We start from the raw sequence: 26,890 nt of genomic DNA on the forward strand, positions 1-26,890 counted from the left end.
ACGTCCCGGGGCTATGTGTTTTCCAGATGGGGTACCAAAACTTAAGTCCGTCGGCAGGCCGGTCAATCTTAAATAGTGAAATAACATTCTTGATCTGCGTTGTTCACTCTCTTGACTTTTAAAGGGCGAGCGCATGCACGTGTGTGCGGTTCACGCTTGTATGCAACGATTGGGCGGGCCAAGTAATAAAAAATGTATATTCCAATCCAACAGGGTGGATGAGAGATAAATCATTGTGTTTGTTTGATAAAGACGTTTTGCAGGTCCTGTAAGAGAATCATTCCAGTTGCCGCCTTCAAAACAATCGCTCATGTGAACTGACAGGGGAGCAGAATTAAATATTTATTATTTACTTCTCATTAAATATGCAAATCTTATCCAATCCTAGCCGTGTGCGTTTACTTCCAAGTCCACAGTGCGGCACACCCATCAAAACCGAGCCAAAAGAGCCTCAAAACCAGTGTAGAAAATAGCCTATTACTTATTCATTATGATGTTTTTAAATGTAAAAACCATGGGCGTAGGTTTAGGGGGGGGACGCTAGGTACTAGTCCCAATCAATATTTTAAGATGGCAAAAGTGTCCCCACCAATTTTAGCAAACTCCTTCGTGCTGCTATATGGATAGATTCTGACGACCAGGACGAAACAAATGAAACGGTTGCCACTCCCTTGAAATACGGAATCGTCCCTTATTTACAAGCAAAATACACATCCCGTGATTGCGTTTTAGCGGCTTTGCTGCCATAGCGACGGAGTCTAGAAAGCATGCGCTGGAAACCTGCGTGGTTTTTAAAAAACATGTCAAGCTCGTGTCCACCGAACGCAAGAGAATTTCCAGATATAGGGCTGAATAGAAACAAAGGGGTCAGTGAGTTTGTCCAGTAACTCACGATGAACCTAAGGCGAACTGCACACTTTGCAGAGAAGCATTTCAGTGTCTCAGACTGCCTGACTTAAAGCATGCAATGACAGACACATCCGTGAACTAAAGGTAGGCCTATTGTTTTTTTTTAATGGATAATGTATTCATATATTATTCCATACATTATCAGAGCTTGTCAGACTTATTTTTCTAGATATTAGACCGGTTAATTAATAGATTATAGCCTAATTAATGTTATTAACTTATCATTTAGCAGTTTGACATTTAAAAAATATTTAGATTAAAATGGGACATTTTAGTAAGTCATAATAGTAAATGAATAAAGAAAATTAAACATTTTTGAATTTCAGATTTGTCAGTAAAGTGGTTACTGGGTCAGAATGACTGCTTAAAGAGACAGTGCACCCAAACATTTAAAATCTGTCATAAGTTCCTCACCCTCAAGTCGTTCCAAACCTGTATGCATTTCTTTATGTAGAATACATATGAAGACACATTCCTACCATGGAAGTAAATGGTGCCCCCAATCCGCCTGGTTACAAACTTTCTTCTTTTGTGTTCAGCAGAAGAAAGAAACTCATACAAGTTTGGAACATCATGAGGGAGAGTAAATGATGACAGAAATTTCATTTTTGGGTGAACTAACCCTTTAAAGTGCACCAATATAGGCTACTATAGAGTTCTTTAGAAATAAATAAAATAATCAAATGTAAAATAATATAAAATGTGCTCTGTTGCAAGTTTAAATGTTTATTGTTGAGCTGTTGTCATTGTTTAATTGTCACTCTTTGTCATTGTTATATTGCCAAGTTCATAAATTATTTTCAAAAACGGATTCACAACTGATTTAAAAAAAAAAAAACATACTCACAAAATAACTTATTTTCAATATAAAAACTGACTGTGGACCGGATATTTTTTGATATTTTATCACAGTCTTGGGCATGTCAAAGATCAGTAACAACACTGGCTTTTAAGCATTGTTAGTTTGTGTGCAGCATCAGATTTACATTTTTTTCTCCCTCATTTATATGCAGTTATTATACTCTATACAAAAGCCAGAAATATATATATATATATATATATATATATATATATATATATATATATATATATATATATATATATATATATATATATATATATATATATATATATATATATATATATATATATATATATAATGTATATTTAGCACAGTCCTATCTAAAGAGTTAATGGTGCCACCAGGTTATCAACTGTAAAAATTACACATTTTACCTCTTCCCAAATGGGAAAACCACCAACAACCAAGAATTTGTGATTATATGGTGTCATGGCTTTCCACTCAAAAAATGTGGCTATAATGGAAGTCAATGAGGCAAAAACAGACACGAACAGTAAATGAGGGAGGAAAAAAATGTATCCTATACAAGAACTAACAATGCATCAAAGCTAAAGTTGTTACTGATGACTTGCCTATACTGTGATAAGAGGTAAAAAAAAAAAAAAAAAATCCCTTTTTATATTGAAAATAAGTCATTTTGTGTGCGTTTTTTTTTTTTTTTTTTAATCAGTTTTGACAATCATTTATGAACTTGAAAATTAAAGAGTATTTTGTTTTATTATTATTTTGGTACTGGATAATTTGAACTGAAGAGCGTCATAAATTAATCGACGTATTAATAAACTATGGTGCATTTCCATACTCAGTAACATATAGACTACATAATCTGGGCAAACCTGGTGGGATGTCCCCACCAAAGCTGAGACCAAACCTACGCCCTTGGTAAAAACCAAGCAAACATCATAACTTGACCTCAGATAACAGTATAATATTTTTTAAAGGCAGGACACCTTTAATAAAACAAACACACAAAATACATGCGGAAAGCGCTCGTAGACTATTTGTTTTATAGCTAGCCGCCACATCACAAATGGATAATCTATAATTTTGTTTTGTTATTTTTAAAACTTTTTTCAGACCTTTTTGTTCTCAAAAGATTGAATTGATGTTATATTTTGAACTCGGCAACTGAGGTTTTTACCAATCTTTTTTGACTTTTCATTGTCATTGCTATTTCAAAATAAAAGTCTGAACACGCCTTATTATTTTGAAAATGTTCTTGTTGCTAACAAATAAATCACTGATCCTCTGTAATTAATTTTGAAAACTAGACATTGTAAGCTTTCAAATGATATATAGTTTGTCGATATTACTTTAGGTTTTTACTAAAGTATTTTTTTTATAAATATACTTTATAATGCAAACGTCCCACCAATGTTATAATAGTTATGATACACCCTTTTGAAACAAAGACTTTACATAAATTTGGGTGTGTCACACTCTTTATGTGACCATATAGACCAACAAGATGTGGGCTTTAGTTCTTCATTGAACGCTGCAGTTTTGTGAACTGGTGCACAATGGGAAGGAAAGGCTCAGAAAGGCCATACAATGCATGTGCTGAGAACACTAATGTTTGGGGAAATGCTTCTTCTTGGTACATAAACATAGTTGTTCTCTCAGGCTGTTCATGTTCAGTCCAGCTGGACTCTAAAACATGTGATTAAAAAAAAGAAAAAAGTTACGCTTTGCTGCATGGAATACATCTTACTCTAAACTTCCCTTTCATCTGTACCACCTCTTCCCCCAACCAGATGCTCACTGGAGAATTTTAGCTAGAAGCTGCTGGTACTGTTCTTTCGGTTCTCCATGGAGAAAACTCTTTTAAGACTGACAGTCATGTGGCTGGAAAAAGTGAGTGCTGTGCAGTCGTACTGTAATGTGTTGCTGTCACAAAGACAAAGAAAACTGAGAGTAGACTTAACTACAAACACAGGAGAAAAAGTAACACAGCAACTAATATAAAACAAGATCAGACAAGGAACTGAAAGAACACAGGAATGTCTAGGAGAAATTGTTAACTATTCAAAACACCTTAACAGAATGACTCAAAAGAACTGATCGGTTTTCTAGGAAACAAACTAAAACTCAGACAAACACAAGGAAAAAACAGAACATTCACGTGACATGTACAGGGTCTTCCCACAAATATTATCCTTTATCCACTGGTTAAACAACACAACTTAGGAGATGTAATAAATGGTGGGAATCTTTGGATTAGAACTGGTTTAGAACTGGATCTGAGATTAAATGCCAAAACTAAAACAGATTTGTTGATGTCCTAAGTAAAACTTCTCTCTGTATTTAAACCAAGGCCAGTGTATTTAAAGCATATTACATCATGTTCACTCTCCTTGACTTATTTTGATCAATACTAATGCTATTCTGAATCTTCTCAATGAAATGAATCCTGTCAAGCTTAGTGCCATACAATTGACTGCTTGTTAGAAAATCATCCTCCATCCTTGCAATCATATTAAAATTTCTCTTTGAGAAATTCACTTTGTAAAACTTAACTTGTGAAACTCCTTATCCTCCCAAGTGTGGATGATGTAGCTTTACAAAACTTTATGAAATGTGCCAATCCATAAAAAAACAGCTGTATTTAATATTTTTTCTTTTATCTGTGATGTGTGGAACACTCTCGTCTTTCATTGGTTGGAAAACAGGTAGCCCCACCCCAAAACTCACACTATTGGCTTAGTCACTGTTGCTGTTGTCTGGTTAGTCCGGATTTTTAAACAAACAGAACAATTGATTTAATAGGGGCACAGTGTTTACACTTTTCAGGGGAGTCAATCTGGGACAAGAGAGCATTTAAAATCATCCCTTTAAATTAAGATAATGAGTATTTGGTCTGGCTTGGGGTTTGTTTTTTACAGTCTGCATTGCAGACTTGTGGGTCAGAGTGGGATTTGTGGTCTACTTTGACAATTAGCCAGTTCCACTGAGCACAGAGGGCAGTGGACCATGAGTCTGTGTGAAATGTGTGTGTGTGTGTGTGTGTGTGTGTGTGCGTGCTTCATTTGCACATGCTTAAGCCTGCACCTAACAGCAGTTTTTCTGTGCCCTTTGGGGCTAATCTCTTGGCATTTTGACCATCATCTGCCCTGCTACAGAAAACCTGCTTCTGTTGTACATAATGAGTTTAAAGGGATAGTTCACTCAAAAGGAAAATTACCTCACGATTTACTCACCCTCAAGCCATCCTAGGTGTTTATGACATTCTTCTTTCTATTAAAAAATGTCCTGGCTAATCCAAGCATTATAATGGCAGTGAATGGCAGCCCAAAATTTGAAGCCTAAAAAAATGCATCTATCCATTATAAAAGTAATCCCCACGTAGCTGGGAGGTTAATTAAAGCTACACTGTGTAACTTTTTTAGTTTATTCTTAGCTAAAAACACTTAGTTCTTTCAAAAATAGGTGTTTATTAATGCATATTTACTTCTTTTAAGTAATAAAGTATTCTTGTAAGTTTATAATATGCCATTGAAAATACATACGGGTGAGGGGTTTGAATGCTGGTCGCCATGTTGCTCCTCCATCTTGAAAGTACATTAGCCAAAGAGGGACGTTCCCGTAAATTCAAGCTTCTCCTTTTGCATTTTAACACTCAGTGAGACCGTGTCGAATGTGAAGAGGGGGATTGCCATGCTAATCTTGGACTAAATCGGCCACTGTAGGAGTTAAAACGTAATCAGAATTGAGAGGAACAGAAACTAATATTCACTGGATGGCTACCTTTACACCGCTAGATGGGGGAAAATATCACACAGTGTAGCTTTAAAGGGTTACTTCAGCGATTAACATATGGCTTTGTATCAGTAGAAACCCTGGAGTATATTCAAACACTCTAAAAAATGCTGGGTTAAAAACAACCCAAGTTGGGTTGAAAATGCACCGACCCAACAATTGAGTTGTTTTAACCCAATGGTTGAGTTGTTTTAACCCAGTGGTTGAGTTGTTTTAACCCAGTGGTTGGGTTAAATGTTGCTTAAGACAACCCAATTGCTGGGTAAGAACAACTCAACCATTGGGTTAAAACAACCCAATTGTTGGGTCGGTGCATTTTCAACCCAACTTGGGTTGTTTTTAACCCAGCATTTTTTAGAGTGAATGATCGTGCTCCCCCCTCTTATATCCCCCTGAGACCAGAGATTTATGCATTTTATTTCTGGAAAAATTCCTCTTCCTAGGAGAGGAATGTTTGCCCAGAGCCTAAAGACTACAGCCAGCAGAGGGAGCCATTTCCGCATGTTTTCAACTCGTGCATGGGGAATGGAGATCACACTTACAGCACAGCTCAGCTACAGGCATTCATTTAAACGGATGCTAAGCAATGTAAGTGTTTTAACTTCTCAAATTAATTTCTATGAAAGTTAAGCTTCCAAAGGCATGAACTGAAAACGCGTTGTGAATGTATGCCGCGAACGTGGTCGCGATTACCTCAGCTCAAATCACGAGAGCTCATCAACTCATTTATGACGTTAAATGTAATCTGACTCCTAATCTGAGTCTGCTGTGAGACTCACGCGGCAACTCGATCGTTATATTGAACACACGCGTTCAGTATTTAATTGTACTTTCTGAACTCAGTCACAGTAATCCAGTAGCGGTGGCTTTGGGAATGGCCTCACAGGGCAGCGAAGCATTCTGGGAATTGTTGTCTTTCATCCCCATGAGACAAAAAATTTCTGTCTTTTCTCAGTCTAGAAAGCACCAAATTCAAAAATAATTTCACATTTCTACTACATTAATGACCCAGTTTAAATACAGATTCATCTTTCCAGCGCTGAAGTACCCCTTTAAGGCCTTCTGAAGCAAATCGATGGGTCTGTGTAAGAAAAATATCCATATTTAACACACTATAAAGTAAAATATTCCATATTCAACTTACGAAGAAAGCGTAACTGAAGGTAGTCTGCCGAAAGCTAGATATTTTATTTTATAAAGATTTAAATATGGACATTTTTTTACACAAACCCATTGATTCGCTTTAGAAGATGAAGTACCCCCTGGAGCCGTGTGGATATACTTTTATGATGGATGTATGCATTTTTTGGGCTTCAAATTTTGGGCTGCCATTTGCTGCCATTATAAAGCTTGGAAGAGCCAGGACATTTTTTAATATAACTTTGATTGTATTTGTCTGAAAGAAGAATGTCATACACACCTAGGATGGCTCAAGGGTGAGTAAATTATGGGATGATATGATGCTAAAAAAAAAAAAGGATGACGTTGATATTCTGTTAGATCAGGGGTCTTCGTTCTTAGTTCTTCGTTCTAGAAACAGAAATGCAAGCGGTAAATTAGCATAGCATAATTTGCATTAGCATAGCTAGCAAAAGATAATCATGTGCATTCTGATATAACTGGACTACAAGGTTATGAGATGTACTATGGTAATGCTTGTCTTAAGAGACAATCTCAATCCTCAATCTAGATTTTAACTGTGAGAGTGTGTCTTATCCCTGAACGTTATCAGGAATCGATATGGAACTTAATAGGTAACCAGTGTAGAGATGATCAAATTGGGGTTGTATGACCTGGTTAGAAATCTAACAGCTTTTCTGCATCAGAAACAGGTTACATGTTCCATAGCGATGTTTCTGAGGTGGAGAAAGGCTGTTTTTGTAACATATGAAATATGATTTATGTTGCTGTCTAATATATAAGATGTCTTTAACTGTTGAGAAATAAGTAACAGTACATCCTTGTTGATTCAATTTGTATTCTAAGATTCTGTGTACAGGTTTCTGGTTCAATAAGAAACACTTCTCTATTACTTCTATATTACTGGTTGTGAACTATACACTCACCTAAAGGATTATTAGGAACACCATACTAAAACTGTGTTTGACCCCCTTTCGCCCTTCAGAACTGCCATAATTCTACGTAGCATTGATTCAACAAGGCGCTTAAAGCATTCTTTAGAAATGTTGGCCCATATTGATAGGATAGCATCTTGCAGTTGATGGAGATTTGTGGGATGCACATCTAGGGCACACAGCTCCTGTTCCACCACATCCCAAAGATGCTCTATTGGGTTGAGATCTGGTGACTGTGGGGGCCATTTTAGTGAACATAGTGAACTCAATGGCCCTCATTTATCAATCTTGCGTAGAAACGATGCGGAGAAATTATCACAATGCATTATTTTACAGCACATGTTTTGATACAATTAGCATTTAATTTCGTATCACGGCACATGTATTTGGGGTGTACGATATGATGATGTGATGTGAAGTAGCCTACCATTCATTCACATTAATAATTGCATGACAATTTGTAAGATTCTTTTTATTATTATTATTATTATTATTATTATTATTATTATTATGATTTTTATTATTAATGACGCTTATTGTTATTTAGAAGAAGAATGCCTTTATTATTTATTTTATTATTATTATTATTATTTAAAAGAAGAAGAATGTCATTTTTATTATTTTGTCATTCTGAATTATTTTCAGTCCCAGTCCGTGCGCAGCTGTCAGGCCTAACCCTGAACCGTCAGGTAAAGCGCTCAGGCTCACAACTGGAGGAATACATCAAATGCTTTGGTACAGTGGGTCATAATATAGCATATCTTTGTCAGTGCGTTTTGTGGTGTTAGGAATAGTTTTTCTGCTCATTCGTGAATCTCAAAACGTGCATACACCACCTCCTGAGCTAGCGTAGGATTTGAGCGTGCCGTACGCCAACGTTCATATTGATAAATCTCAAAGTCACCGTGGGTTCGGGTGTACGCAAGATGTACGCTGGAAATTTGGTGTACGCACTTTTGATAAATGAGGGCCATTGTCATGTTCAAGAAACCAATTAGAAATGATTCAAGCTTTGTGACATGGTGCATTATCCCTCTGGAAGTAGCCATCACACTGCAAAAAATGCTTATCTTACTTAGTATTTTTGTCTTGTTTGTCTTGTCTATTTCTTTGTCTTGTCTAAACATCTAAAAATTCTTAAAACAAGAAATATTTACTAGACAAGCAAGAGTTTTTGCTTTAAATAAGCAAAATAATCTGCCATTGGGGTAAGCAAATTATCTTAAAACAACATTATTTTGCTTACTCCACTGGCAGATTATTTATCTTATTTTAAGCAAAAACTCTCTTAGTTTTTAGTTATTTTTTCCCAAAACAAGACAATAATTTTTACTTGTCTATTTTTTTTTAGTTTTTATTTATTTATAGATATTTAGACTAGAAACAAGACAAAAATACTAAGTAAGAAATGATTTTTTTGCATTGCAGAGGATGGCTACATGATGGTCATAAAGGGATGGACATGATCAGAAACAATGCTCAGATAGGCCGTGGCATTTAAACAATGCCCAATTGGCACTAAGGGGCCTAAAGTGTGCCAAGAAAACATCCCCCACACCATTACACCACCACCAGCAGCCTGCACAGTGGTAACAAGGCATGATGGATCCATGTTCTCATTCTGTTTAAGCCAAATTCTGACTCTGCCATCTGAATGTCTCAACAGAAATCGAGACTCATCAGACCAGGCAACATTTTTCCAGTCTTCAAGTGTCCAATTTTGGTGAGCTTGTGCAAATTGTAGCCTCTTTTTCCTATTTGTAGTGGAGATGAGTGGTACCTGTTGGGTCTTCTGCTGTTGTAGCCCATCCGTCTTAAGGTTGTGCGTGATTGTGGCTTCACAAATGCTTTGCTGCATACCTCGGTTGTAACGAGTGGTTATTTCAGTCAAGTTGCTCTTCTATCAGCTTGAATCAGTCGGCCCATTCTCCTCTGACCTCTAGTATCAACAAGGCATTTTTGCCCACAGGACTGCCGCATACTGGGTGTTTTTCCCTTTTGACACCATTCGTTGTAAACCCTAGAAATGGTTGGGTGTGAAAATCCCAGTAACTGGGAACTGCTAGGCGAAATACTCGCTCAGCGCCTCACTACACTCACGCCGTTCTAAAATCATGGTGCTCCCATTGAAAAAAATTTAATATGCAAGCCAGGCATGTGAAAAAACCGCTTTGGTGCCCACACGGCCTAAGAGTGTAAATTAATTCCATGTTTTCTAATAAAAAAGGATGAAGGAGCAGTATGTATTTTGAAAATAGCAGAGGGCCTAACACAGATCCTTGAGGCACTCCGTAATTTACTGATGTTAACCTGGATAATTACCCATTTAAAAAAACAAAATAGTAATGGTCTGATCTAATTTAAATCTAATCGAATCGAATCTAATCTAATCTAATCTAATCTAAATCCGTACAATCTTAACCACCTTAATGCCTGACCCTGATTATTGAACAAAAACTTAAAGTAAATCTCTTGTAAACTACAATGCATTGTCAACATTTTGCATTATAAATGTGCATATATTTTTTGTTATAAAAATGTATTTAATAAAATAAAAAAAATGTGTTGCCTTTCTGTAAAAACATTTTCAGTGTTTGTTTTTTCTGTCATGGGAGTGGTCCTGTACGATCCGGTCACTGTGACTTTCCACTAGGGAAGTCTTTGGCTTCTTGTTGTAATTCATGTACATATCAATGGTTGCGACTCCACAGCCAGCTGATAACATCTGGTTTTCACATGCTCCTTGACGCACATTGTTCTTCCTTTAGAACGCACTCCAGAAGGATGTGTGAGCAAAAATAAAAGCACACTTAAAGCATGTTCATTTCTGTCAGCTAGAGTTGTTTTTGCGGTTTACGGCACACTGCCTGTCAAACATGTTGACTAGATGTTTCAGGATATTAACTTCAATTCATTGGCTCAAGACTTCCTGACATCATGCCGAATACATCCCAAAATTTCAGTAGTAACTCATCAACGTTGTTTGTAGCCTACGGCAAGTTTCCTCACAAGACTTTACAGGGTCTGATAAAGAGAAGTCAATGTTAATGCAGTCTTTTGTGTACATGTACAGAGGAGCTTTTGTTCGTCTGCAGACTTCATTGGGATTTAGGGTGACCCTCAGCAGATCAGTAGAGAATAGTAGCGCTCGAGTGCTCTTTTGTAAAGCCAAAGGCATAAAAGAATGGCTTGTTTGAAGGAGCGCTTCCCCGATGAACGGATACAAACCAGAGGCTGTGTTGATGGCTAAAGGTCGTCTCTAAGGAAGCAGCTGTACAGGGGAAACTCCTTCCAGAGCAAACGCTCACTCTGAAGGGTTGAGCTACTGATGCACTCTGTGACACCGTATCTTACGGTTATCTTGAACATGAATTTTGTGGAATTCTATGATTCTATTCTGATTTTAATGCCCCTGTTTTTTCTTCTCTTTCCTCACAGATGAGATTATGCAGCAGGAGATCAGGCCATTACTTGCTGTCGACATAATTGAACAACTTCACAGGCAATTTGCTCTTCTTTCAGGTGAGATATGAATGTCTATTTGCTCTTTAGGCTGGGATAAAAAGGCTTATTGTGTTTTGTTTTTTAAAAGCAATGCCCTTGCCTGCTCACTAGCTGTTGGTGATGCTTTTGAACCCTTCACGTTTGAGGGGAAGAACGTGGGTCAGGTTTCTGTGATGGCAGTTAATTGATGCTAATGCTCACAAATCACATCATGTCAGAACTGTTGTACAATTCCCAGCCCTCCATTTCCTCAGATGCTCATTAGCGCTTAAAACCAGAGAAAGTCGACTTCTGCAGTCTCATTTTCCCATGATGAATATTATATAATAATGAATAGAGAAATAACCAAGGTCTTATTAGTGATATTTCATGAATTGAGAAACTTTATCATGATTTTCTTTCCTTATTAATGTCAAACAGCACAGATACTTTTTTTCACTCAATATGAGACTGTCTCTATCACTGAGTGAAATTAAATCATCAAAAATCGAATAAAAATTGTGTCGATTTTATATTAATTATCAGCTGATATTTTTCATTTGATCGGTATTGGTCAATTTGGGATATTTAATCTTTGCTGCTTATTAATTTTCAATTAATGTTAATCTTTTAAAAACTTTAAAGTTTAACTCCAACGTTAAATCTTTTCAAAATCTGTATTCATTTTTTTATGTCGTACAATTATAGTGCCTAATTCACCTAATTTATTTATCTTCAGAAAGTGTCCTTGAAAGTAAAATCAATGGGAAAAAATACCTGAGACTTGCTGAGACTGGTGAGGTTGTTCTGTAATTTTGTATTATATTTTTTATTAATTCACACAAAATATGGAATTTAATATTGGCCATTTATTGTTTATCAGGCATACCATGAAAATAATTATCGGCTTATCTATATCTGCTGCATTCCTATTATACTTTATTATATAAAACCATTATAGATCAACTGACATAATCATTATAAAACCATTTCAACTACAAAATATTTTTCAAAACGTATTTTAAGGTCTCCTCCTATGTATTTAAGTATTGAGTAATTAAAAAAATTAACTATGTACTTACTATAGGATTAGAATTAGGGTTTGTTTTAGGCTTAGGTGCATTAAATTATGCATATTGTAGTAATTTGTAACGTGTAACAAGGACAAGGAAATACAGTGACACATTCTAATATAACGGTTGCCTTAAAAATCTCACAGAGGGGACCCAGCTAGAATATTTTAAACCCTGTATTATTTTACAGATCATAAAATAAAACCAATGTATTTAATGAACACTTGTACAGCACCAAATTACTTTGGTGAGGCTTCTTTTTTATACCCTGTTTAAACCTAACTCTTTTTTGTTTAACAGCCTTTAACCACTAGGCTACGCCACCATCCTGCTTAATGTAATGCAACTGCCAGAGATAAAAACAGATTTTTGACCAGCCTTGGTTGTGAAGCGTCCCTGTGGTACTGAGGGATAATTAGTTATGCAAAACTATTAATATTAACAGCTGGACTTTATTTTACAGTATGTGCACCTATACTCACAGTTAAAGGTTAAGGTTAAAGGAACACTCCACTTTTTAAAAAGAGCAGAAAATGACAGAAAATTAGCCTTTTTTTAAAGTGGAGTGTTCCTATAAGGTTAGGTCTAGGGGTAGGCCAAGGTTTAGTACCCAGTTATTAACCAGTTATCACAATTACTATAAACATAGTATGCACATGGAGAACATGACTGTAAAATGATGTGCCACCATTTGAACTAATAAAAACAGCAGTGTTTACCACTTTCAGCACACACAGAGCTCTCTCAAAACAGGGTGGAAAAACTTACATGCTGAACTGATGTTAGACTCGCTGCTCCTTGGAGAGCTTTTCCATTCCTTCCCACCCCAGTCAGATCTCATGAGGCCTGGCCTGCCTCCCTTACTCCTCATCTGCCAAGAAGCCTGCACCAGCCATCAAAACTGCACCGGTTAAAAACAATCCCAGCATACTTTGTGCAATCTATTTAGCTGACTCCTCTTGTTTTGGGTGAAAAGCATGGTGTCGTCTATTAGGCCTCTGTGAATCACAGGGGATGATCAGAAATGTAATCGAACAGACTTTAAATGTGTCTCATTCACTATGGTCCATATTGGTGATTTAGTAATGTATAAAACCATGCAAATTATTTAGCTAAATATTAGCCTGAATTGATAAACTAGCTAGTTTAATCCAAAATGGCAGCTATGGGGCAAAGTGAGCCAAATGTTGTGAGCAATGTTCACTCTAAGCTGCACACTTGTGACACAACGACCGCGCAGAAAGAATAAAATGCTGCGCAGACTCGAGGGGAGAAATCCATTTGATTGTACTTTAAATGAGAAATAATTGCAGTGCTCTGTTTAACCGCTATAGTGCTAGAACCGGTGACAGGTTTCATCGAGAGAAGGATGTCGCGTGTGAGCGGCAGAGAGTCATGCTTGCGGTCCAAATAGCTCAATATGAAAGACAAGGTGAAACACAAAGACATGTTTTAAAGAAGAGTGGCTTGATAAAGCGGTGGAAATAACGGATGATTTGCACAGACACCACAGTAACAAAACAGACATTTACAGTTACACCCACCACAAGTGTAGCTCATGCAAACTCAATCAAAACACATCAGTAACACGTCAGTTTAAATAGAAAATAATAGTTTATAATAGTTTTACTTTAAAACTGTGTGGTTTGGGTTTCAGAAATGTTTAGATAAAAGAGTTCACATGTCCCCCTGAACTAGCTATTATATATATTTAATTACTTCAGTTTATTTTATTATATATATATATATATATATATATATATATATATATATATATATATATATATATATATATATATATATATATATAATTTATTTATTTTTTAAGCAGTTAATTCAGAAGTCAAATTAAGCACATTTTAATTATATCACTATTATATCACTAACTTACATCAAGGGTTAAATTAAAAAAGAAATGGCATATTAAAGTTAAAAGTTATAACTGCATGATGAAACCACGTGTGTGTGTGTGTGTGTGTGTTTTTACATACTCTGTACAGGTCTGGTATAAAGAGTGTTTTTGCTCAACTTCTCCGCCCAATAGAGAAAAGTTTTGCTTGGCGAGAAAAGAAATTAAAGGGAACTTTGGCTGTAATGTAAATTGAGCCAGCTTTTTAACATACCCCACCATAAGGCACTGTAGTTGAGCTAAATCTCTGAAGTATAAACAGGTATACTTTCAATGTAATGTTACACAACTGGCTTAGTTCATAATATTCTTAATTTTTCCAACTGTAGTTCCTAATGACCTAACATGTTCAATATTAGCAGAAAATCATAGCAGAAAATCTACCATGCCATAAACCTTTTGACTAAAATTCGTTCGTTCGTTCTAATCCAGTTTTTATTTAATTCATCAAACTCTGTTTAGGCTGATTTTGGGAGGGTTAGAATTTTGTGTTCAACATATTGTTTCAGAAATGCAAACAATTAAAGATATTGAAATTTTAACTTAATTTGGTTGTTTTTAAATTAGCTTTAAGAAAATAAATGTGACTATTGTTAAAGGAAATTTGATTATTGAAGGTGTTTTTAAAAGAGGTAAAATATCTTTACAATTTCACATGGGTTTGATTCAGATTTAATTAGATGGTCCATTTACATCCAGATGGTGCAACTTACCCACCAACTTGGATCAACTTACCCCTAACCTGGAATAAATTAAGCCACAAGAACACATTTTTACAAGCCATATTTTTAGAACCCTTTGTCATAGATGTAGAAAACATCCTGACATTAATTTAGATACTTTCATTGTACTTCTGACTTATTTTATATTATCCTGAGGACCACACAAGTAAAAAATGGCTCATCTTACCCCACTCTCCCCCTATGTGTTTGTATATATATCACTGAGCCAAAACATTATGACCTAATAGGGGTTCTTGGTAAAGCATTTCTAACCGTTTCTTAACACAGTTCGGCACGCATTTGCAACATGGTTTGCTGAAAATGCGTAATTAAAATAGACAGACAGAGTTCGGCTAACACATTTTGGCTTCCCGATATATTACAACACCAATGATGAAAAAGCGTGGACAAAAACCGGGTGTTGATGGCATGCAAGCTCAGGTGAGACCAGAACAGCGCGTTGCTATCTTTGTTTAAACTAAACGCATTTAAGCCTTGTCTTGTAAACATTCAAGAGCAAGACGTGAACAGAACTCACGGGTGCTGCGAGAAGATTTGTTGCGGCGCGTCGCAGATAGCGCGCAAATATTGAGTTATCTTTCGAGTCTTCGGACAAAGTCACACAAAAATGATGTCAACATACCCGTCTTGGCGAGTATCCTGGCAAACGTAGTATGTTATGTCTTAAGTAAAACATAAACAGTTGAGAAAGATGTGTTCATGTGCAGTACTCTTTCAGTGCATTATCAAACAGCAAATGACAAAGAAATCCCTCACTGCTCTTGACTGAATAGCTTTTATAACTTCAATGATTAATCTGTTACTTAATTTATATCAGTGAAGATCATGATATGCAATGATATTTTTCTACCTGAAAAACTGCTGTTAGATACACTGTTTATTTTATATGCATCCATTGTACTGTATGTATTTGTGCTGTTGCTTGAGGGGTTCAAGCACAAAGTGCTTCAAAACCTATTGTATTTGTGCCTGTTTTTATTCTGCCCTAAAACGCATTGTGCGGAACACTAGAGACTTGAAACTTGGCCAATAGGTAGTACAAAAATCGACAAGAGGTTATCAAATTAAGAGCCAGATTGGCCTAAAGGTGGCGCTATAGCAATCAATTGTGTGAAACTGCTCACAACTCCTAGACCGTTAGGACTGCTAGGGCCGTAGCCTCAAGTGTCTTGAAGTGTCTTGTCATGCTAAGTTTTATGGAGATCATACCATAGGTGGCACTATAACTGTTAAAAAGCTTTAAAACCATGCAACTCCTATGATAAATTGCCTGTATTTGGCTGTAAATGGTCTTTTCCATCTGTTATCAAATGATGTTCAAATAAAAGGTCAATAATTATCCAAAAAAAAATACTTTTGCATTTGGATGGCTATAATAGGGTCATTTCAATATGTGACTTTGACCAAGTGAACCTAAAGCCTTTAACTCCTCAATGAATGTTTAGATCTTCTCAAAAATAGGTAAGTACATGTGACATATGACTCTAAATAAGCATTCAAACTTTTATGGAGATCGGTCTATAGGTGGCGCTATAACTATAAAAGCTTTACTAGGGTAAATTTCCTGTATTAGTTGTCTTTTGTATCTATTATTATATAATGTTCAAATGATTTGTTAGATCTGCTCATTCTGACAGGTCAACAATTATCCAAAATGACTCGCATTTGCATTTGGATGGCTATAATTGGGTCATTTCAATATGTGGCCTTGACCAAGCGTCCCCAAAAGCCTTTAACTCCTCAATGAATGCTCAGATCTTCATTTTATCTGTGATCTCAGTTTTAATTCGTTTAATGCTTAAAGGCATTAAATACAAAATACCTTAACTGTTTAAAGGCCTTAATGCTTGAACCCCGCTAAATGCTGCTTGCAGCTTTAATTTTCTTTATTTTTTGATAGTTGAACATAGCTAATAACAAATTTCCCTGAACATAGCACATACCGAATCGAAACTGTGACCCTAAAACCGTTAGCAGACGTTACACTGTAAAAAATTATTTAGAAAAAAAGTTACCTGGTTGCCTTAAAATTTTGAGTTCATTGAAATTAAAATTTTGAGTTAATACAATGAAAATTTTTTGAGATTCGACAACCTTTATTAAAAGATTATTAAAAGATTTTGTAAGCATATTGGGTAATAATGTGTGTGTTATTTCTGATGACGCAGTGAAACATGCCAAATTGTGCTATTTTCATGATTTATCACAATTTTTATGTGGTTCAGATACAAAAATATTTTGAGTTTCTATTTATTAAACTAATTTCCTTCATCGTATCAACTCAAATTTTTAATTTCAATAAACTCAACATTAAGGCAACCAGCTTACTTACTTTTTTAAGTTAAACCAACAAAAACCACCACACATTTGTACAGTGTAGCAGCAAATTCTTCAAGTCCTGTAGGTTCAGAAGTGGAGCTGCCAAGGATCAAACTTGGTCCAGCACATCCCACAGATTCTCAAAGGGATTGAGATTTGGGGAATTTAGAGGCCAGGGAATCACCTTAAACTTTTCATCGTGTTCCTCAAACCATTCCTGAACAATGTGTGTAGTGTGACATTATCCTGCTTGCCATCTTCCCGCAGAGCATCCTAGAGCTATCACTTCCCCGATTAAACTGCGCACACTTACACGGCCATCCACGTGATGTAAAAGAAAACAGGACCTTTTTGTGGATCGAATCCGGTTTGTGGAATAGCAATATTCGCTTCACCTGTGATTGGTCATAATGTTTTGTCTCATCAGTGTATTTAGTAGTGTCAGCCAAAAATAATATCTGGAGGGGAGCGGTTTAGGGATTTGTTTTTAATGACCCATCAAGTTTGATTAAATCATCAAAATATGAGGATTTTTGATATTTTTACATTGAAATATGAGGGGAAGAGCTAAGCACGTGGATAAGGTATTTATTATTTGGCAAGCTACAGCAATTATTAAAAATAATTTATGAATATTTTGTTGGTTCTCTTTATGTGTGCACAATTTGGCATGTTTCACAAATAAAACAATTGACTCCAAGCTCAACAAAGCATGTATACACAGTCTGGCATTTTCACCCTCATTTTCATCAAATGACTAAAAATGTGAGCATGTAAGCATATATATAGAAACACTAAGTATCATATAAAATGTATTAAAGATCTTTTAAGTATATAGGCCTGTAGATTTCACGTGTCTATATTTACAAAGTGAAAGCATTAGACCTAAAAGTAGGTGAAAGTTTTAAAGTGAAGACAAAGTTCCAAATAAGATGGCGGATGTGGGCTAGGGTGTATGTGTATGGTTTGTAAAAAAAAAAAAAAAAAAGATTCACTTATACATCACCCATGCAAGTGAGAAGTTGTCTTGAGTCTATAAATGGATGAACATGTGACTTCTGAGTGGATTACTGCAAACAAACACATCTTTCTCCAGAATTCCCCTTAGGAATTAACACAATGCACGAGAAGAATCCATGTTAAATGAGTGATTACATATTCACACTGACAGGGACAGTGGAGAATACTTTGCTAAATTATTTTAATTATTTAAAAAGTATATTATAATCTCTTATCAAGGTAAATTTGGAGATACACCAGGCTTTGTGATCCTGTAGTAGGGGTGTTCACTGTTTGATCTCAAACTAATTTTATGAAAATACGGCAGTATATGTTAAAAATAAAGTATATGACTCAAATATACATAAATAATAATCAATTGAATGGTTTTGCAGTGTAAGCATCATAACAAACGTAAATATATGTAAGCATGAAAATATACATTTTATGTAATATGTTCATGAATCATATCCATGTTTAATTTTATTGGGGTCTTTTTTTTTGTCTGAACGATTTATTTGGGTCCACGGTCGCCCCCTTGTGGTTGAAAGGAGTTGTGGATTTTATTTTTCTAAATCAGATAAAAAAATATGAAGTCAAATAAAAAAGTAGAAGGGTGTAATGAATACTTAAGCATTATTTTGAAGATAGTGCCAGATGTATGTCCCATGAATGAATTAAACAGAAATGAAAGTATATTTGAAAGCTATGTGATAAAAGAAAAAATGTAGGTCATAGTTTTCCCCTCACACATGGTTTCTGCTGCATGCAACCTTTCACATTCTCTTTAAGTGTGAATGATCAAAAAAAAAATCATGACACCAAAACAAATGACAGTCTGTAATGCTCGAACAAATGTTGTTTGAAAAGTACTGCAGAGTGCCGTTTAATATGTAAGACTTCTTTTTCTCAGATTTAATAACTATAAATTAACTAGGCACTAAATATTTGCAGGAGGAAGAGGAAAAGATGGATCTCCTATCATCACCTTCCCAGAGTTCTCAGGTTTTAATGAGGTGACGGATGAGGAGTTTGTTAATGTTGTCACATACCTGACCAGCATACCAAGGTAAAAAATATATACTGTATTTATTGTGATAAAAAGTCATTGGTTATGTTTTTTCAGAATGTTTAGTAAAACCAACTGTAAATTCAGGCAAATTGCAATACTCTGAATTGTTTGATTTCTGTCTAATACTTTTGGTTTCAATGTCCTAACAGTCTGTTTCTGTTCTTCATCCCCCAGCATGGATGCTGCTAGCATCGGCTTCATCATCATCCTGGACCGCAGGAAGGACAAATGGAACTCGGCAATCACTTCTTTGGCACGGATAGCGGTTTGTACAGCCTCTTGCTAAAGCTTTGTGATGTTGGAACAGCTCTTCAACGTGATGTTTACAGATGTCAATGAAGCTCAGAGCAAAAAGAGCAAGATGTACAGTATAAAGCCAATATATAGGCTTATCGTTTGAAATCAAGTTAAAGGATTAATTACATTTACAGTTCTTCTTTCTTTTAATTCAATATGGTAAGCCTATGATTAATGTTTATATTTTAGACCTATCAGGATGCTTTTCACTGGAAATCACTGGAGTGTACATACGTCACTCAACTGTGCATGTCATTCATATCCGTAAACAGAGAAAATGTTAATTTTATTTTTATTTTTATATATACCAAATCCTGTTCAGCCTCTGGTTGAGCATAACCAGCAACTAAATAGAAAGATCACAATAAAACAAAATAACAAAAGGGGGCCATAACCAGTTCTGGACATCTCTCCAAAAATAAAGAACAATTGAGGAATGTTGCTCCGGCTACTTTGATGTGTGTATGGCATGGGAGTGGCATAGGTTAGTTAGTCACAACTAGCAAGGAAGGTAAGCATAGAGGTAAATCTCAAACCTCTAGGTGGGTTTTTTCAGTCTAGAAGGCACCAAATTCACTGTTACACTGTCTACACTGTTACACACCTTGGGTCGTTTGTGACCATATATATATATATATATATATATATATATATATATATATATATATATATATATATATATATATATATATATATACAGTCTTGTTCAAAATAATAGCAGTACAATGTGACTAACCAGAATAATCAAGGTTTTTAGTATATTTTTTATTGCTACGTGGCAAACAAGTTACCAGTAGGTTCAGTAGGTTCTCAGAAAACAAACAAGACCCAGCATTCATGATATGCACGCTCTTAAGGCTGTGCAATTGGGCAATTAGTTGAAAGGGGTGTGTTCAAAAAAATAGCAGTGTCTACCTTTGACTGTACAAACTCAAAACTATTTTGCAATCCTGTGAATCACTAAACTAATATTTAGTTGTATGACCACAGTTTTTTAAAACTGCTTGACATCTGTGTGGCATGGAGTCAACCAACTTGTGGCACCTCTCAGCTGTTATTCCACTCCATGATTCTTTAATCATGACCTCAGTGATTGAATGCCACACTGCTATTTTTTTGAACACACCCCTTTCAACTAATTCAACTAATTGCCCAATTGCACAGCCTTAAGAGCGTGCATATCATGAATGCTGGGTCTCATTTGTTTTCTGAGAATCTACTGAACCTACTGGTAACTTGTTTGCCACGTAGCAATAAAAAAAAATATACGAAAAACCTTGATTATCCTGGTTAGTCACATTGTACTGCTATTATTTTAAACAAGACTGTATATATATATATATATATATATATATATATATATATATATATATATATATATATATATATATATATATATATATATATATATTTTACAACAAATGAATGGGAAACAGGGATTGTTTTATATGTATGAATGATGTCCCGAGTCAATAAAAACCTGAGGTATGTTCACTTCTATTTTATATTTTACTACTTTTTTTAAATATATTTTTAAAATATTTTTTATTTAATATTATAATAATTTAAATATGCCAATTTAATATAATTTAAGAACTATCTATATAATATTTTGCAATCATAAATTATTTTTAAAGCATAAAAAAATACATTTAAAATATAAAAGTTGATTTGCTCCATTTGCTTCAGTGACAGCAACGTTTAGTATTTTATTTTAATAAAAATAATAAACACCTTTATTATTACAAGTAATTTATTATTATTATTATTATTATTATTATTATTATTATTATTATTATTATTACATGTTTTTATTATTATTAAAATGCTGCACAATGTAATTTTTTCATCCGCTAGAGGGCGCCTATTCATATCAAAGGCATAGTTTGTTGACGCCAAGTTTGAGCGCAGAATCTTGGGACATGTGGTCCTCACCTCATAGTCGGTGAAGAATGGGGATAGGACTCGGGCAGAAATCATGTTGATGGGTGCGGTTATTAACGTTACTGTAGTATCAAGAAGAGCAGGACAGAGTGTTGTGGAGCTGAGCAAGGCCACTGGAGCGGTTGTTACACAAACACATGGCTCGCAAGCAGCGGGACTTTTAGTATGACAGGACACAGTCGAGGGCGCAATTTCCTCTTTTCTGGTCATGAGCTCTGTTTGTCATATTAGATACATTTAAAGGTGTCATGAACTGGCTTTTAAAAATTAAAGTTTTATACTGTTGTCTGAGGTCAACTAATGATGTTTGTGTGGTTTTTACATTCAAAAACATCATAACTAATAAGTAATAGGCTATTTTCTACACTGGTTTTGAGGCTCTCGCTGAACGCTGGGTTTTGATGGGTGTGCCGCACTGGAGACTTGGAAGTAAGCACCCACGGCAAGGATTGGATAAGATGCGCATATTTAATGAGCTTATGCCCTATGTATACCTATGCCCCTGTCAGTTCAGTTCACATGAGGGAGGGTTTGTTTTGAAAGCGGCAACCTGATTGATTCAAGTACGTATTTATCAAACAAACACAATGATTTATTTCTCATCCACCCACCATTGATTGGACAATTATTTTTGTATTACATAGCCTGCATGATCGTTCGATATAAGCGCAAACCGCGAGCACACACATACACATACGCGCGCAACCTTCAAATGTCAAGTCCAGAGAGAGTGAACAACAGAAAGGAATATAATGAGATTCATCTGCCTGCCCGGGACGTTTGGCTTTGCGAGCCCTAGCCCATACATGTCTAGCGTGCTAAAGCTAAGGTATGTTTTGTTAGACACATACAGATAAGCAAAACGATCTATAACAATGCAATACTATTACATATAAAAAACACGTTTTACTCACATAAGTGTGTTGCACCATTCCTCCTGTCGGTTCCAATATAGAAGAAACAGCATTGTGAGATTTGTTTACAAACTATCCCGCAGTGAATTTCTTCCCCACGTCAGCTGGAACTTCATTAAAAATAAAGTTGAAACACACATTCCTAATATTAGGATCAGAAGGAAGCTTATGCAAAACGACTGTGCTCTTCAAATAGACTGTAGGTTCTTCCACAACCAGAAATAGCGCAATATCTTGCTATATTCTTCGGCATGTTTATTGCTGCTGACTTGCGTGATCCCATGAGTCGGTGCACGGGGCTACTGAATTACACGTGCTTATTATTCTGTAGAGGCGCTGTTTCGTCAGTCGAGGACATCAAGATGTGAACACGATCATTTTCTGGGCCTGGTGTCTATAAAAGCTTTTCTTTGACTAACAAGGATGTTTTCAGCTTTAAAACGTACAGGATATTTTATATATCAAAAGTTCAAGGGAAAGTTGATCAATTCATCACCCCTTTAAGTGTGTAAAATGATGTTATGATATTACTCAGCGGCTACTGTGAAACTTTTTTCACACTGCTAAGAGTAAAGCATTTCTGCAGCCGGAAACGTAGGGTAACGCATATATGACGCAATTGAAAGGCAGCTCCCTTAGATGACCTGGTTCCTTGGTTAAAATACCAATTTTCTCACAATTAACAAATAGTTGGAAACATTTGGGATATTGTAAGAAATCAACTGAACAAAATATATAGCACTGGCCTGATGGTCTTTGGATATTTTACTGCAAAAATACTACACAGTACACCTTTAATGCTACTTTTTATTGTACAGTACATACAGTAATTGTTAATACAATAATTCATATTTGTTTTGTGATTTAATTGAATAACAAAATTGTTGGCAACAAAATTATTTTTGGCCTTTTTTATTTTGCATGTTCAATTACAATGTTATTATATTCTATTACAATAATATTCTATTACTAAATACAATTTTAAATGTAATATAAATACATCATACCTTTATAAATTAAAAAAATATAAACATATAAAATATAGTGAGCTTGAGATCCTTTCCAAACTAAGTGTAAATAGCAAAAGTTGAATAGTGTATGTATATATATATTTATATATACAATATAAAAAATCTATATTAATTTGAGAGGCAGTTTCAGAGGCAGAATAGGAATTGTTTAAATGGCTTCAAAAGGTGTATATAGTTAATACCTGTGAATTGTTAAAGAAAGGAGTCAAACTTTTATTTTTACTTAAATGTTTTATTTCCTTTCATGACTAAAAGGGCTCCTTCCCAGGAAATCTACAGCTTGTTCTGGTTCTTAAGCCTTCACGCCTCCTCCAGAGGGCCATCGCTGATGTCAGTATGCGGTTACATAGGGATGACTTCAAATTGAAGGTACCGGTAAGCATGCTTTTTTCTGTCTGGACCCCAAGCATGTCTGTTCATTCGCCATATGGCGCATGACTCCTCTGGAGTGTTTGTAACCATGATCACTCATCCACTAAATTATTAACACAGCCTGTCAGCCTGTTGTTTTATGCATGTCTGAAAGGTGTTGGCCTACAGATTGTGTGCAGATAATCTATAACCCTCTTTCAGTGGCACTTTAGAAGGCGATAGACAATGTTACAAAAACACTGCTGTTTCTGCATTGTGCATTGAGAAGATCGCTGTTTGTTGTCAAAGCAGTTGCAATATATGATTTCAGTAAATGCTACTCTCACGTTGCCATATGCAGGAGTGCTAAATTTGCATACTCTATACTAGTGCATGAGATTATCATCTGCATGTAAATTGTTTCATGACGTTAAGGAAATGAAGTTTGCACTTTGGTTTACACACATTCATTTCACAAGATGTAATCTACCAACAAGTATATTTAATGCCAGTTCTAAACTGTTTGTCTTTTATTTTCTTCAGCCTCAACCCTCTTATTTTCTTAACACTTAGTGCAAATAGACAGCATGCACATAGCAACAGATACTATTGATTAAGTGCAAATATTCTTTATTTATTTGAATTCATAACTTGGTTTTGGCGTGTCAAAAGCTAACACCATCCGCCTTGCTCTTCACTCCACTGATTCCATTGTCAGTAGCATTTATTTTGTAAGTTTGTCTGGCTCAATCTGACAAAGGCGGCTAGAGTTAGTGTAAATAGCCTCTGCCAACAAGGTGGGCTATTTGCTCTTGGTGTAAATAGACACTCCGTATTTTACAATGGAAGTGAATAAGGTTGGTTCATACAAGTTAAAACAAACAATAAAACATTTAATAGTACAGCCACAAGACGTACATAACATGAGTGATTTCAATGACATGGTTGTGTGAAACATGTATATTTAACCTATATACACTTAAACCTAAAAATGACAGGAATTATTATGTAAACAGCTCAAATAATTATGGTAACACTTTACAATAAGTTGGTTTCATTCGTTAACTTTAGCTAACTACTTTAGCCAACACAAATAAATGTTTAACCAACATTTATTAATCTTAGTTAATAATAATTTCAACATTTACTGATTATTCAAATCAAAAATTGTATTTGTTAATATTAGTCAATGCTCTGTTAACTAACACAAAGAAACAAAGAATGACGGTATTTTTATTAACCACCAATTTTAACAAAGATGAACAAATTCTGTATTGCTCATTGTTAGTTAATACATTAACTAATGTTAACGAATGAGACCTTGTTGTAAAGTGTTACCAAAATTATAAGCCTCACACGTATGCTTTTAAACCTCAATATATATCAATATTTTTTTTCTTCTCTTTTAGATTGTTATGCTAAATTCCCTGTCAGACTTGCACGGCTACATTGATAAAGGCCAGCTGACCTGTGACCTGGGGGGAACCCTGGACTATTGCCACAGTCAATGGATTCACCATCGCACTGTGAGAAGTTGTTTTAATAAATAAAGCCTTAATTAACTTATTAATATGAAGTAAAATGCAAATTTGCTGTTCTGTTTTTATGGATTTTAACAGTCTACAATACCTTATATAACTGCATGGAGCAGAATCAGATTCTTTTTCAGTGTTATGTAATATGTAAAATGTTGTGTTTTAGGCCATTGAGAACTTTGCGTTAACAGTGAAGAGCACAGCACAGATGCTGCAGCAGTTTGGAACTGACCTGGCAGAAACGGAACTTCCCAATGACGTGCAGTGCACTAAAGATTTGCTTATCACACACACGGAAAAACACAATAAGCTCAAGGTGCCCATTTACATTTATGGAACAGTAGTTCATGTTAGTTGTAATGTTGCCATAATGATTTGTTTAATTCTGCCCTTTATTGCTTGTGTCTGTCTGTGGAATTGCTCAGTTATCTTTTCATTGATTTTCAGTTAACTTCTTAATTTCTTAACTTCTTAAAAGTAAAAAAAATCAATTTATCTTGATTTACTGAGGACTTTTATGCATTTATTTTGCATGTTTATTTAATTCAATAGCCCATTCATATGCCACATTTCTTCTTTGTGTACAGGATGAGCTAAAATTGGCCGTAAAACAAGGACATACTCTGCTGTCCTGTATCAAAGACCAGGCGAGCAAAACCGAGAGCCACATTTTGAACCCAGATGAGTTAGAGAACCAAACAACCGTTGAGAGGTGTGTAAAAAGATGTTGCCACACACAAAATGTTGCATGGTGATAGCTTAAAGGGATAGATCACTTTAAAATGAAAATTCTGTCATCCTTTACTCACCCTCAAGTTGTTTCAAACCTGTATGAATTTCTTTCTTCAGCTGAACACAAGGGAAGATATTTTGAAGAATGTCAGTAATAGACTGTACCAACTCGATCTGAAAACACGTATTACACGCTCATCCGGGAGAAGTGCCCATACAAGTTCTTTCACCCTTTATGATGTAATACAGGGCCATACTTTTAAAAAACAACTTTCCAGAACTTGTTTGAATCCTTAAGGAGTGTATTTGGCACAGAAATACTTTTGGTAACAATTTAGTGTAGGGAACACATATTCACTATTAACTACGACTTTTGCCTCAATAAACTCCTAATTTACTGCTTGTTAATAGTTAGTAAGGTAGTTTTTGTAGCATTTAAGTTTAGGTATTGGGTAGAATTAAGGGATGCAGAATAAGGCATTAATATATGCTTTATAATTCTAATAAACAGCCAAAATTTTAGTAATTTGCATGCTAATAAGCAAATAGTTAATAGTTTATAACTGAACCTTAAAATAAAGTGCTACCATACTTTTTTTGGGCTATGTTTAGCATGAGAATCAAACTCTTTCACAGTGTAAACAGGTCAGAATGCATGAAATGGCATTAGACACCAAGAGTTGATTTGATCTCCTCCAACCACTACAGCGATCTACATAAGACTTCAAAGCTCAGATAGGGCAGAGCAAATAAAGTTTTTTTTACCTCTTCTGAGGTGAAAGGAGGAGGGTGTAACGAGTGAAGGTGATAACCTGAGAGCAAAACAATGTAGACAATACTTTGGGCACATATCCTGGCCTGGGTCTTAAGGTTACCTTATTAACAA

At 35.3% G+C, this 26,890-nt stretch overlaps 1 protein-coding gene across 9 annotated transcripts in view; it reads left to right on the plus strand.

Moving 5' to 3' along the window:
- The window catches only part of mcf2l2 (MCF.2 cell line derived transforming sequence-like 2), a 126,172-nt gene that overhangs the window by 25,599 nt on the left and 73,683 nt on the right, over positions 1-26,890 (plus strand). For 8 of the 9 annotated variants that reach the window (XM_067432097.1, XM_067432099.1, XM_067432091.1 and 5 more), the window contains exons 2-8: positions 11,041-11,124; positions 19,083-19,197; positions 19,375-19,465; positions 23,642-23,761; positions 25,147-25,263; positions 25,439-25,588; positions 25,860-25,984. In XM_067432097.1, coding sequence (XP_067288198.1) covers positions 11,041-11,124; positions 19,083-19,197; positions 19,375-19,465; positions 23,642-23,761; positions 25,147-25,263; positions 25,439-25,588; positions 25,860-25,984 — 802 coding nt within the window. The remainder of the gene's footprint in view (positions 1-11,040; positions 11,125-19,082; positions 19,198-19,374; positions 19,466-23,641; positions 23,762-25,146; positions 25,264-25,438; positions 25,589-25,859; positions 25,985-26,890) is intronic. The other variant, XM_067432092.1, reaches the window with a different exon arrangement.

The sequence above is a fragment of the Pseudorasbora parva genome, chromosome 22, assembly GCF_024679245.1.
Source record: "Pseudorasbora parva isolate DD20220531a chromosome 22, ASM2467924v1, whole genome shotgun sequence".
NCBI lineage: Eukaryota > Metazoa > Chordata > Actinopteri > Cypriniformes > Gobionidae > Pseudorasbora > Pseudorasbora parva.